The sequence below is a fragment of the Alligator mississippiensis genome, chromosome 1 (assembly GCF_030867095.1).
Source record: "Alligator mississippiensis isolate rAllMis1 chromosome 1, rAllMis1, whole genome shotgun sequence".
Lineage (NCBI taxonomy): Eukaryota > Metazoa > Chordata > Crocodylia > Alligatoridae > Alligator > Alligator mississippiensis.
In genome coordinates, this window is record NC_081824.1 from 170,362,232 (window position 1) to 170,375,246 (window position 13,015).

The 13,015-nt window shown below is 47.0% G+C and overlaps 1 protein-coding gene across 1 annotated transcript in view; it reads right to left on the bottom strand.

Annotated features, from left to right (window-relative positions):
- MDGA1 (MAM domain containing glycosylphosphatidylinositol anchor 1) overlaps positions 1-13,015 on the bottom strand; it is a 316,576-nt gene that overhangs the window by 227,004 nt on the left and 76,557 nt on the right. Inside the window, exons 3-5 of the mRNA XM_019483036.2 lie at positions 9,692-9,866; positions 4,188-4,384; positions 638-770 (exon numbers count right to left, since the gene is read on the bottom strand). Of these exons, the coding sequence (XP_019338581.1) occupies positions 638-770; positions 4,188-4,384; positions 9,692-9,866 (505 nt within the window). The remainder of the gene's footprint in view (positions 1-637; positions 771-4,187; positions 4,385-9,691; positions 9,867-13,015) is intronic.

The following is a 13,015-nucleotide window of genomic DNA, read 5'->3' on the forward strand; positions in this document are numbered from 1 at the left end:
ATTAGTCATGACTGGTCAGACAAGTGGCACCGTATCGATTCTGTTCTCCATGGGAACAATTGCTCAGGCATTCACAACACGAACACCAGAGAACACAGTTGCAAAGCTAGTTTTCTGAAAGTGTGACAGCACTGTTCATTTGCCACAAGCAACCCGTGGAACCAGGCTGCCTGAAGGCCGTTGGAAAGTGAGTATGGTTGAAGCATGAACCAGGCTCAAATTCCATTGAGTGTTTGTGGAAACCTGCTTGCAGCGTTTGCCCAGATCTAGATTGCCCAGCTGCAAGTTGCTTTTGTTTTATAAAGGACCATTCTAAAAGCTATGCAGTTCCCCAATGTCTGAACACAGATTGTTTTAGAAAGGCCAGTCCTGGCAAAGACAGCAACTGAGCACAGAGCTGAGCTGAATTCCAAGTCCTCTAGGACCTCCCCCCGGTTCCAGCTCTTTGTCTGGTACATGCTAAGTTTCTACATAGTCAGCCTAACACAATACCAACAGGAAGCCAATGAGAGACCATCCACTAACTGTAGTGGGTATTTGATAGGTTTCTACTTCACCAGGCCCTGAAAGGATGAGAGCCCTTCAGCAAACAGGGGTGGTTGAGTGCAAGGAGGCATTTCTATTGCCACTGTCTTACCTGTCGTATTAGTGAGCTGGAAGGCGATCGACTTGTCCGGGATGCCACAGACATTTCGTACAGACACCTGACAGGTATAACTGGCATAATCCTGAGGCCTCAGATTCTTCAGCTTCAGGACTTTGGTTTCACCCTGGGGGTTTGGAAAGAAGAGAAGCAGAGTAAACAGAATGACAGACATGCCACACACAGCATTTGGCTGAAAATTGAGATTCTGAGAGATTCCGGTTACCTGCAACTCTCATCAAAATTGATGGGAGGTGCGAGAACTCAGAACCCTGCTGGATTATCCCTGATTCCTTTGTAAAAGAAGCAACGAAGTGGCCATGGTAAGACTTCCAGCAGCAGGGATTAGTTCAGATCCCCCCTTCTATTCAGTGAATGGAAGTTAACAATAACGAAATAAAAGCAGCAACATTGCCCGTGTAACCCAACAGTATTACCAAGCAGTTTTACAGATAATCTCTTGACAACTGCTGCTAAGATCATCTTGCAAGAACCTGAAGGGCCTTTAACTGCTTAGGGCCAGATTCTGACCTCACGCTGATCTATCAGTAGTAGCTCAGATGAATCCGTGGAGTCACGTATAGTAAAGTCAAGGTAAGCAAGATCAGATCAGGCCCTTAAACTATAATGCCTAGCTAAATACAGCATGCTCAACAGTTAAGCTGCAAAAAATTGTAGTAGAGGAAAAAAGGGTAATTTAGAGACAGAATCAAAGAAATGTCCAAACCTTTCTGATCCATTTGCTCTAGATTTGAAGCTCATTTACACTGGCATATATCCAGCAAATGCAATGACTTTAATAGAGTTACCTTGGATTTTTTATCCTAGTGTAACTTAGATCAGATCTTGGCACTCTGTCAATTACTGGCATGCTGCAGAACCAGAGTAACACTGATAAATTAACAAGAGATGGGTTGTACAAATGTATATTTATAGGCTATGCTTACGGAAGCTCTGAGGTGGTTTGGTACCCTCTGCAACTCATATGTCTTTATGAGACAGTTTATCTCCGTCCTTGTATTTGTGTAAGAATCTTTTAGCAAAATTTTCAATACAAATCTGAGTGTGCGGAAAGGTATCATCTTGACAAATCCTCTTAAAACAACTGCATGGGACAGGACATAGAGCTCAGGCACGCTAATATACAATGAACAAGTAGTATCTGAACCAGGGGAATTAGATGATAAATACCTAGGAGACCAATACTTGTGTGAAAAACACCTCCTCAGAAATTGGTTGCTATGCTGCATAAACAATGCCATTTACAATGTGCAAGCCAACTCATGATTTACACACACAGCCAATGTATTGATCAGTGAGGGCTGTGTCAATGTGTACCAACCCAGTTTGTAAATCCATTTATAAAAGCATAAACTGTTAAGACATCAATCATTTGTTAATGTACATGTTCACCTAAACCTGACATTGACACCATTTTATCTGGCCTGAAAGAAAGAAGTTGAACTGTGTTTTGCTATACATTATGCATCGGCGCTCTGAGACAATGGCTAATTTATAACAGTTTTACACCACTGTAATTTGGCTAATCTCAATTCCAGCTTTCAATCATCACATGTGAGACAAGACTCTGTGTAAACAGCACACTCCTTTACCACTTTGTCTCTAGCTGGCAGGTGGGAATGAGCCATCCTAGCAAGGATAGGTCTTGACAGAAAGCCACATGATATCTGGCCAGTAACATGCCAATACAGCCCCAAAAGGAGTTAAACTGCAACATTTATCTTGAGGACACTATTCTGCAGCCTAACAGATCTTATCATTAGCCAGCTCCTTCTGATATTCAGCCATGATTTCACTGAAGAGGCAAAGACTGAGAAGGTAGAAGTGGCTTCTTCTAAGGACTTTCACTTTTTTAATGGACAATACAAAGCCTTTTCTCAGGACCAAAGGAGCTGCCAATGACATCCAGCCCTTTTTTATGTATCACAGGCCCATAGTGCCATGCTCTCTTTCCCTCAACCTCTCTGTTTTACCTCTGGCTGAGTGTCTTCACTGCATACAGGAAAGACGGGTTTCAATAAAATGTGAACACTGCCCTGGTTAAACTGAGAGTTTGCCTGGGGCATGGCTCAAAAATCAAACCAAGCCAGAGTCTGCTCAGAGCCCAGCTTCCAGGACTCACGTTAGCAGAGTGATGCAAGGGATGAAATAGTCCTCTCCAAAGCTGCCTTTTCACATCTCCCCATAGTTCATCACTTCCCTGTGGTGCCTAATTGCCTTGCCAAAAGCACTGAAATCAGTTAGTTACTGAAGAATGTTCAAAGCCACAGCAGAACTTCAGGTTTGATTTCCAGAGCAAAAAGCAGATTGCCTACAACCTCCCCATCTCACTCTTGGGTTGCAGTCACTGACAAGAAACATATTAGGATTCAAGGGGTAACATGGAGATAGAGAGAAAAATCAAGAGTTTTGCCCTATATGCTAGGAAGAGGAGAAAGGGAGGAAGACTACATGTGTGTTTGAACTGCATGTGCTACTGCTTCCCACTCTGAAAAGCTCTTCATTTTTAGCACAATCAAGTCCAACAGCCATCAGAATCTTTGCAAACTTTCAAACAGGAAATATTCTTCTCTATTTCTGCAGCTTGGAGCTATCAATCAGGGAGCAGAATGACACCATGGGGCAAAGACAACCAGTTCTTCCCAAGTCCAGTGGCCCATGAATTTCCATGGTTATGGCACACCAGTTTCTGCACGCAGCAGCACACCTGGGAGCGATGTGGCTAGCAACACAGCTTAGCCACCGTCAACTCTCATTGACTCTCAAGCCCAAGTGATCTAGTATCCATTTACCTCCAAATCAGCTAGGGGTTGCCTTTGGTGCCAGCCTGTAGCAAGGTTCAACGCTTGTTGAACTATAGCAAAGCACCTTAACCACTCTGCCATCATAGCCTCCATTACATGACAGACTTAGAGAATAATCTCAACATTTCAAAGTAGTGTGCACAAACTCTTCATCCAGCAAAATGAATAACTAACTGACATGGCCTTGAAAAGCTTGGCCTGCTCATAAGCAGTTTCTAAAAAGGAATAAGGGCTAAAAGTTCAATGAATAATCTACTGTCTATGAACAGTGCTGAGGAGCAGAGAAATAATGTGAGCATGATCGGGGCTGGAGAGATAGGAAAGCAAAGGAAAGTGCTGGAGGCCTGTGGACCAAGCTCCATGTCTCTCTGTGAGAAACATGACCAAACCTGTCTGGAATTTCTTAAACTGGCTCCATCTCCAAGAGAGCCTGAAAGTCACAGACACTATTCTCATGGCGGGCCAAGGAACTCTGGGCTTTCTTCCCTGATGTTTCATCCATTGCCTTCACCATCAGTATCGTTAGTAGGAAGGCTCCTTGTGATGCACATCTTTCCCACCATAGGTAACATATTGTGTAGGGAGACCCACTTCCCCCTCCCCAGCACTGCACTCCTGAATCATCCACAGATATTGAGCCCTGGTCATGTCCAGACCCCAGTGGGTGATGTGCCAATGCACGCTGACAGCAAGATCTGCTCGTGGGTGACATCTCTTACCTGTGTGTAGAGAGGCTCATAGATGTCCACCCCATTGTCCTGGCTGTGGGAGAGTGTCTCAGCTCCCCGCTTCCAGATGAAGCGAGCTGGTGGGTTGGAGTTGACTGTGCATCGGAGGAAAACCGTCTTCTCCTGGTAGAAGCTGCCACGCACGTCGCTGATGGTTTGGTGGATGGTGAGAACAGGCTCATCTAGATCTGGAAGGCAGGGAGGACAAGCCCAAGGTGGCCATTACCAAAATGTCAGGCCAGGCACACACAGCCAGGCAGACAGTGACACTGATCAGGAGAGACAAGGTGGGGAGCCCCTGAATCAGGCAGGCAATGAGAACAATTATATAACAATTAGGTTAAAAGCCCACTTTACTTAAGATCTACAGGAAACTGATGGGAGAAATCAATATTCTCCAGGAGGAAACAAGCCCTGATTTGCAGACCTCAGACAGCACTAAGATGAACCAACTCTCTAGTGCACCTACTTAAGGCCAGGCTGGCTCACTTACACCTGAGCCTCACTTCTCTATCCCAGTCAACAGGCCAAAGGGGCTCCCACACCCAGAAAGTCCCTCCCCACACCCTTGTCCCCCTCTGCTGCCACCTTTTACCTCAGTGACATTTGTTCCCCAAATCCTGAAAGATTCCCCATGGGAACTTGGAGCTAAGTCCTTTACTTTGAAATGACCAGACAGTGGAAATAAATATAAAACAAACCTTAATGCAGGAGAGAAAATCAGAATGGTAACAGCAGCAACAGACTGAGCTGGAGACTCACCTCACGGGCAGAAAGGGTCTGGTGGGATATCCACCATGGGAGCATGAGATGTATAACATGGATGCTGCCTCTCTCTTCCTTCTCCTCCTCCCTGCCTCTCTTTCTATTAAAATGTATCCCTAATCCCTTCTTCCTATTAAAATGTGAGCCAACCCTCTCTCCTCTCCTCATCTCTTGCTTTCCTATTAAAAATTCACATGAAATATCCTCGCTCTATCCATTAGCTTATCTCTTTGTCTCTACCCTCCCTAAGGAAGCTGTCCCCCCACTCTCCTTTTCTTGCCTGCCCTGCACCAGAAGCTTGCTAGTCCTGACTCACTCACCAATGTGATTAGCATTTAAGCCACAAGGAAACTTTATTTAAGCATTTAAGCCACAAGGAAGAGTCCTGCAGGTAGACCCACTTAGTAAACTCCTCATCTCAGGCTGGCAGCAGCAGGCACATGGCATAGGATTCCCCAGCTGCAGCCTCCCTGTTAGAAAAGGGGCTTCTCAAACTGTGCTCCTCTTCTATAGTATTCTGTGTTTTGAGAGATGAACAAGTGAAAGTCTGGCATGAGAGCTGGTAGGGAAGATGGAGCCCCTTCATACAAAGGGGTTCCCAAAAGCTGGGGAACACCAAGTACGGAACATCAAACAGCATCACTACTGGGATTAAATGTATGTTCATGTCCCATGACCAGATGCCCCCTCCCCTTTGATGTGCACCTTTTGAGAGGAAGGTGGCCACTGAACACCGCAGAGTGACTCTGGATACCCTTCAGTGTCACAGGAATCATAAACAGGCCCCGATTTAACTGTGAATAGCTGAGGTAACTATCACTAAAACTGAAGCTAATTGCCTGCATTACTCATGCCATCCCCGCCATCCCCTGAGCCCATTAAGGGAGAAGATGTGTTCCCATCACCTCCTGTTCTTACATGTCACTTGGTTTTAAAATATTGCTTAGATGTTTGCAAATTTGGAAATCTGGCCACAGAAAAAGAGATGAGTTGCTGTTAATGCATCATCTGAGCAGCACACTCTCCTCACTGAGACACATGCACGGACCAGTCCATTTGCATATTTTAACAAGGTGTATGTTTGGAAGACAGTATTTATAATGGAAGCTGAGATTTGTTAGCTTGACCATGCCATGGCTTACAGATATGAGCTGAGCCATTAAATGAACAATGATCTGACATAAGGAGAAAGACAGCAGAGAAACAGAGAGAAACTAGCCTTCTCTATAAAGATTATTTCCATTCAGTCATGGAAGTCTGGCTGAATTTTGCTTTAACCTTCCCCTTCACCTGGGACCCTGGACAGAGCTCTATCAACCCTCCCTCCTCCTTGTAGGTACTGCCTTTATTCCCCAACACCTTAGAAGATGGGCCCTACAACTACCAACACTCTGAGCCTATCATTGCTCTGTCAGATGAACACCAAACGAGTATTAAAGTAGGACTAGTTCCTCCAATGTCCAAGGCTCTGTAGAAATCCCAGTCCCTCTTCATCTAGGGTCTCCCTAGGGGAGTGAAGAATGCCATCTTCCTGATTCTTAATCCTAGACTTTTTCTCACAGGTTCCTCTTGCCATAGCTGTCAGTCTTTAATCTAAATCTCCTGAGAAGAGCTGAAGTAAGGCCCAAGAACACATATGTATCCCTGGTATACAGTAATGCCAATGAAGTTAGTGGAATTGCATGAGGAATGGATTAGGCTTATTGAGCCAACTATATGGGATGTTTCAATGACAACATGTCTTTAAAATGTCCCCATCCTTTTTCCTGTCTTCCCATTCCCTTCCTTCAGCATAGGGACATCCAAATAGCAGCATCCTGACCTAGCTGGGCCAGACATAGGAACTCTGTATTGGTGACTTCAGCTTCCTAAATTCTTCTGCCCATAAGCGGTAAGGGAAAATATTACTTGGGGGCCCTGCCTGAGCCCCCCACCTGATCCCCTGCCCCTCCTTCCCAATGGGCCATTGGAGGGCCGCTGGCATGCGCTGGTGCTGTGTGCGGTAGTGGAAGAGTGGCTGCATGCTGAATGGCACCGGGCACTGCAGGATGGCAGTGCTGTGGTGCTGCTGCTGTTGCCAGCCACCACAAAAAGTTGGGGGGTCTAAGCCCCATTAGCACCGTCCTTCTGCCACCTGTGCTTTCTGCCCACCTAGCTGGCTGACTGGCCACAGCTGAAATTCAACTGCCCACTGCCTTTCTTTCTCCCTGAGGGAAAGTTTATTTCAATTAACATCAAAGGACAGGGAGCTCTAAAAACAGGGATCTGGACAGGCACATGCCAACCTCTAATCTGACTCAGCCTCTTCAGGTAATCAGTCTCTGCAGCACTTCAAAGCTTCCTTCTCCCAGAGGGAAATTGTCCTCAGGACCAGGCTGGGAACAAACTAAGTATGGCAGGCACAAAATCACCTGTTTCTCTGATGCAACTCCTTGACTTCAGTGGAGTAGCACCAGGGATGCATTTGAACTATTAACTATTTATATTTTGCTGTCCCCAAGGTCTACTTGACCTTGACTCAACAGCCAAACTCCACCCACCTTTTCTCTGACCTAAGGTTCACCCCAGCAATAGTCCCTCACTGCAGGTTACTGTAGACTCCTTGGAACCCCATGCACATGCCCTGTACCTAATATAGCTCCCCACACAATCTTCATTACACCGTTCTGCAGGTGACTACTTGGTGACTACTTACCTCCAAGCATGTTTTAGGGGAAGAAAGAGAAGGGTTTGGTTTCAGTTGCTGGATCACCCAGATAAAAGTTGTCTGGTGAACTCTCAACCAACTGCCCTAAGCCTTTCCTCTCTGCTCCCTTGTACAGAGAGATGCTGGTAGAAAGCAGACTTCTCCCAGAATACAAGCAAATAGGAAGGAGGTGCATTACCAAGTCCATCTGCAGAGTAGATGTTAGTATCAGAAAGCCTTTGGCCATCCCATTGGCCCCACAGTTCTACAGGTCAGAGCTGCAGGAGGAACTGCAGGACTCTACATCACCTTCATACCACACTGCACCGCAGAAGTAAAGGGACCTCCCAAAACATAGAAAGAGATTCAGATCAAAAGAGATTCTCCCTCTAGCCCCCTGCCTGAAGACAAAGAGCCCTGGCAAGGTGCTAGACCAAGGGCCAAGAAAACTGAGTACACATGGTGTACTTGGTGTACAAGAAAACTTGTACACATGGCTGGGATGTTTGGGAGTGGTGGAGAAGGGGATGACAATTATATGCTAGAATTATAGGCATGAGAGGGGGAAGGAGGACAAGCCACGCATTCATAGGTGAACTTGGGTGTCAGTCTGGCATGAGCTGCAGAAAGAAAAATGTGTCCTCAAAACTTCCCAATAGCAAGGTACTCACCTGACTCTACCCTACTTAGGGTTGGTCAATTGACTGCATATTTTTTGACTCATCAAAAATTAAAGAATTTTTACCAAGAAACTATTTTTTTTTGTAGTTTTCTTAACAGAAATATGATTTGTTATTGTTTTTTGACACATTTCATAATGGAAAATTCACGCTTTTTCTGTGTATTATTTGGACCTATTGGCAATTTTTTTACAATTTCTGACACACATTTGACCGGTCAATTGACCAAACTTTATTTGACTAGTCAAATACCCAACCCTAACCCTAATTAAGTAAAGCAATGGGGCAAAGTGAGGAAGGAAGATGGAAACTATTACCAGAGCAGAATGCAGCAGGCATACTAGGCTTAAAGCTGGTAATAAACTGCAGCTCTGTATCCTGAATTTCCCTAAGCCTGGGGATGCTCACACCCCTGAGGAGTTCTGGCACATCTTTCATTTAAACCCTTTATTAGCTAGGCCTTCAGAACCCAGGGCAGCCAAGACTCAAGTTTGGTGCCTCCAGGATTGGAAGGGGACCACATCGGTTGGCAGCAATGAACAATGAACGGACAAGGCAGCAGTGGGCCTGGAGTCTGTGCAGTTCTATTGCCTGCCTATTCTACTTGAGGCAGAGTGCCTCTGCCTAATGCATCTCCTTCAAAACTGTGCCGAGGGCTAGGCACTTCTTCTGTCCCACAGGCGGGTACTGGACAAACATAATCCCATCCTCAATTCTAGCCATAGCACCTTTACAAAGAAGCATTACTCTCGCATGGAAAGCCCTTAGACTTTGGAGTCCATGGTAAGATGAACAGTATACAAGTGGAAGCTCCAAGGTGTGAGAGACCCAGACAGAGCAGCACGAGGCCAGAGGAATTTTAATACAGGTGTCTTCCTTTGTTGCTTCAACTGAGGGCTCCTCAGGTCCACTCACCTTTACCCATTTGCTACCTGGCCTTCTCAGATGCATCCCAGAATCCTGTGCTCCACTCCCACGGTGCTTCAGAGGAGGCACTGGTTTCTGGGGCATACCAGAGAGTTGCAGTGGGTCCACTTTGGTGGGGCAAAGTAGACTGGCTTCAGAAAGGAGACCAAGGGAAGGCAAGTGAAGCCATTTGCAGCACTGCACCCCAGACAACTGCTAGGACTTCCTGATGATGTGTTAGGGTCCATCCCCTGAGAGTGGCTTAAACAGAAAAAACTACCTTTCCCTAAGAAGGGTCTAAAACCCCAGGGGAGGTGAATTTTGTATCTAATGTGCTGGCCTCTTTGCACCTGAGTGGGTGAGCATGGTTCCAGGCTAATGTAGAGCCCTGCTAGCCCAGCAGTTAGATAAGCACGGTAGAACTGTGGGAAACTCTGGGCCGCCACTAAATGACTTACACTGCACATCTACTCGAATGGACTTGATGGCAGGGACCCCAACCCCATTTTCTGCTTTACAGTAATAGCGGCCCCCCTGGAGCCTTTGGATCTTCTCAATCCGAAGGGTCTCGTTAAACACCGACGTCTCCTGGAATTTGTCCGAGGCACTGCCAGCGGTTTTGGTCCACCTCACCTGCAGCAAGGGAATAAGCGGGAGAGAGAAACAGGGCTATCGGGTACACAGACTACCTCAAAGCTGTGAGCACAGGCCTGAGATCTCATCACAGCAGCGCTCACCTTTTTGCCCCTCACCTGAGAAGGCGGCACTCCCCTCCTTCCCCCACATGGAGGCACAGCAATGTGCACTGCATCCAATGCAAGTTTAGTAGTCTTAATAAATCCCTGCTGGATGGCTGCATCTGCCCATTACTAACTCCAGTACATCAGGCCCTCCGGTGACCCCTACACACCTATTTACCAAATGCAACAACTCCTTCCATCTTGCTGTGTTTTTCCCAATCTCTGCTCTAAATTCACACTAGCTCAAACATGTTTTGGAGTTACCCACTCCCTCTGCTCTGTTTAATTAACCAAGGTAAAACCCTCCTCCAAACCCATTTGGCTCAGTGCTGGCACAGACGGGGCTTTCAGTGCAGGTCCTTGGAGGGTGCAAGGGGAGCGTATGTGGGCAGGCAGCTGTGTGGCTGCATGGGCAGCAAGCACTTGGTTGCAAAGCTTTTATCATCCTTCAGTCAGTGCCTTTTCATCTCTCTCTGGGCAATGGGATATTTAATCTGTCTTCCGAAGTAAGAGGCACAGCTGCTGTTGCTGCTAGCCTGTTGTCTCCCTCTCTCTGGAGGAGCCCCCACTGTCTGCTACTTTTGTAAATCAGCCTTTTGTAGCACAGGCATTAACAAAGAAGAAAAAGAGCCCTTCAGATTGCAGACTGTTTTGCATGTTTGCCCTTATTTTACATGATTAGTCTGAAAAATCCCAGCTTGGGGGATCTGTGGAGATTCTTATGTTGTTCCACAGTAAATCATGGGACAGGACAGAAGTGCCCCATAGGCTCGAGTCCTCTTCCTATGCCCATAACAAGGTACAGTGCCGGCAGCGGCAGTGCAAGCTTCCTTTGTCCCAGCAGGAAGGAAGGGCAGACACCACAGCTCATTTGTTCTATGGTTTCTTGGTCTGCTTTGTTGGCAACCTCTGTATGGAATAGCAGATGGTAGCTTCCTCCAATGTGGACACCTGCCCTGCTAGAGGCTGGACTGAGAATCAGTGACTTGTTAGCACTGAACAACTGGAGGGAAGCAAGAGAACCTTCATTCACTAACGTCCTCAAGCTAGGAAGGGCTAACGTCCTGGCAGGGTGGACACTGAGTGGCCCATGTCAAACCCTTACATCAAATGACACGTCACTGGATTGGAGCCAGGTGCTCTGGAGAGGACAGAGCTGTACAGCTTATTCCAATTCTAAGTGCTCCATACTGTGCTGATTTTCTCCGCTAATGGCCACCCTGTGATGGATTTATTTAGCCTCTGTAGGTGTATTATGAAATTGTTTTGGGGCCTGAAAGTCTCTCAGAGTCTCTTGCTTGCAAGGACTCTTCAGTCAGCTCTTTAATCTTTCCCCAGCCTTTTCACTGCAACCTCATTTAAATATTTTGGCCACATTTTAAAGCTTTAATGAGTGGCTGGAAGAGGGGAAGGGAAAAGATTAAACAAAGGTTAAGAGAAGTGCTTTGATTTGGAGCACTGGGGAGGAGGGAGAGGGCATACAAGGGAGAGGGAGGGGAGAGAGACAAAGCACAAGAAGAAAGGGAGAAGAGATGGTAAGAACAGGGAGACTGGGGAGAGGGAGAGATGGATCTGTGTCCTGCTATACATCATCTGGGGTTCCATGTGCCTGGCCTCCATGGGCACACAGTGCAGTGCCCCATGTGCTCTGCCTGTGCCATGGTTTTGCATGCACCACCAGTATTTGTGTGCCCCCAAAACACCAATACTCTGTCATGCTCCCAGGTCCAGAGCACCCATGAGTAGCATGTGTTCCACCACACGGTGTGTACCTAGGCACCTGGGCATGAGCATTCCCCTGCTTCTTTTCTGCATGCCTATGACCTGTTTGTGATCAGGATACCCCTGTGTGTGGACCAGGCAATCCTCCACAGTGTTCTGCAATGGCCCAGGGAGCTCTGTTAAGTGTCTTGGTTCCTCAAACTCCTGGCTCAGATTGTCTTCTGATTTCAATAATCTGTTTCAGATTGTTCTGCCTGAGCTGCTCTCTTCCCTTTGTCCTTTCTTAGAAGCCAAGTAGCTCCTTGTGAGTTCATTTGGGGAAGGGGTGATTGGCATACACTGAACAATAGCTTATCTGAACAAGTGCCTACAGCAGGCATAGCTGCTGAAAAGGCTGAGAAGGGTGCAGGGGGAAATGATGAACTTCTCATAGTTGTTCTTGTCCTTCTCCTGGGGAAGCATATTCACAGCATAACAGGCTCCTGAAGGTTTATTTTGGTACCCAAGGTCTGGTTTAAGTCACAATATCAGCAGTGCTCTGGGGCTCATTTATGCAAGCCAGCCACTAAGTCAGAATCTCCTCACAGCACTTTCACCTCTAGAGGTCCAGTCCAGAAGTGTGACTGATACTCATGGAGACAGATCTGAGCTGGGTTGAAATAAGCTACCTTGGGTAACAGTGTAGCTGCATCAATATGGGTTTCAGCATGAGCTGCAAAGCTTTCAGGGACCCTAGGCAAACCCTCCAGAAGCTCCCCCACCTCGGCTGCATGCCATCTCAGGTACACAGGCAGCATCCAGGCTAACAAGTTTAAAGCTCATTCACAGCAGCTGCAGTCAAGCCTCGGCCTGAAGTGCAGATGTACCTGTGTTATGGGTCTGAATCCAACCCAAATCAGCACCAATAAAAAAACTGCCATTCTCTGACACCTGTTTGCTGGCTGCTGTACTAAACAAGCTGGTGGGTCTCAGGGATGTTCACCATAGGCAAGTACCCACATCAGGAAACCACCTCTTGCCCAAGTTACTTTAGCAACAGTAGCATAACTTGGTGGCCAAGCGGGACCCATCAGACATGGATGCCAATTTTGTGGGGGAGGTAGAAAAATGACCTCAAGGGAGTCCGTCCTGGGTGCAGGGACACTGTGCTGCTGCTGTTGTAGTAACAACCTGGGTGGGCAGAATGCACTGCAGCAGCACCAGCTGGGGACTTCCGAGTCCCCAGAGCAAATCAGACTCATCCTTCCCACCCTCTGTCTTTGGCATCCTTTCCCCTCTGGCACCCATTCCCCCCCCTCCTGCAGCAGGGTCTGGCCCAGG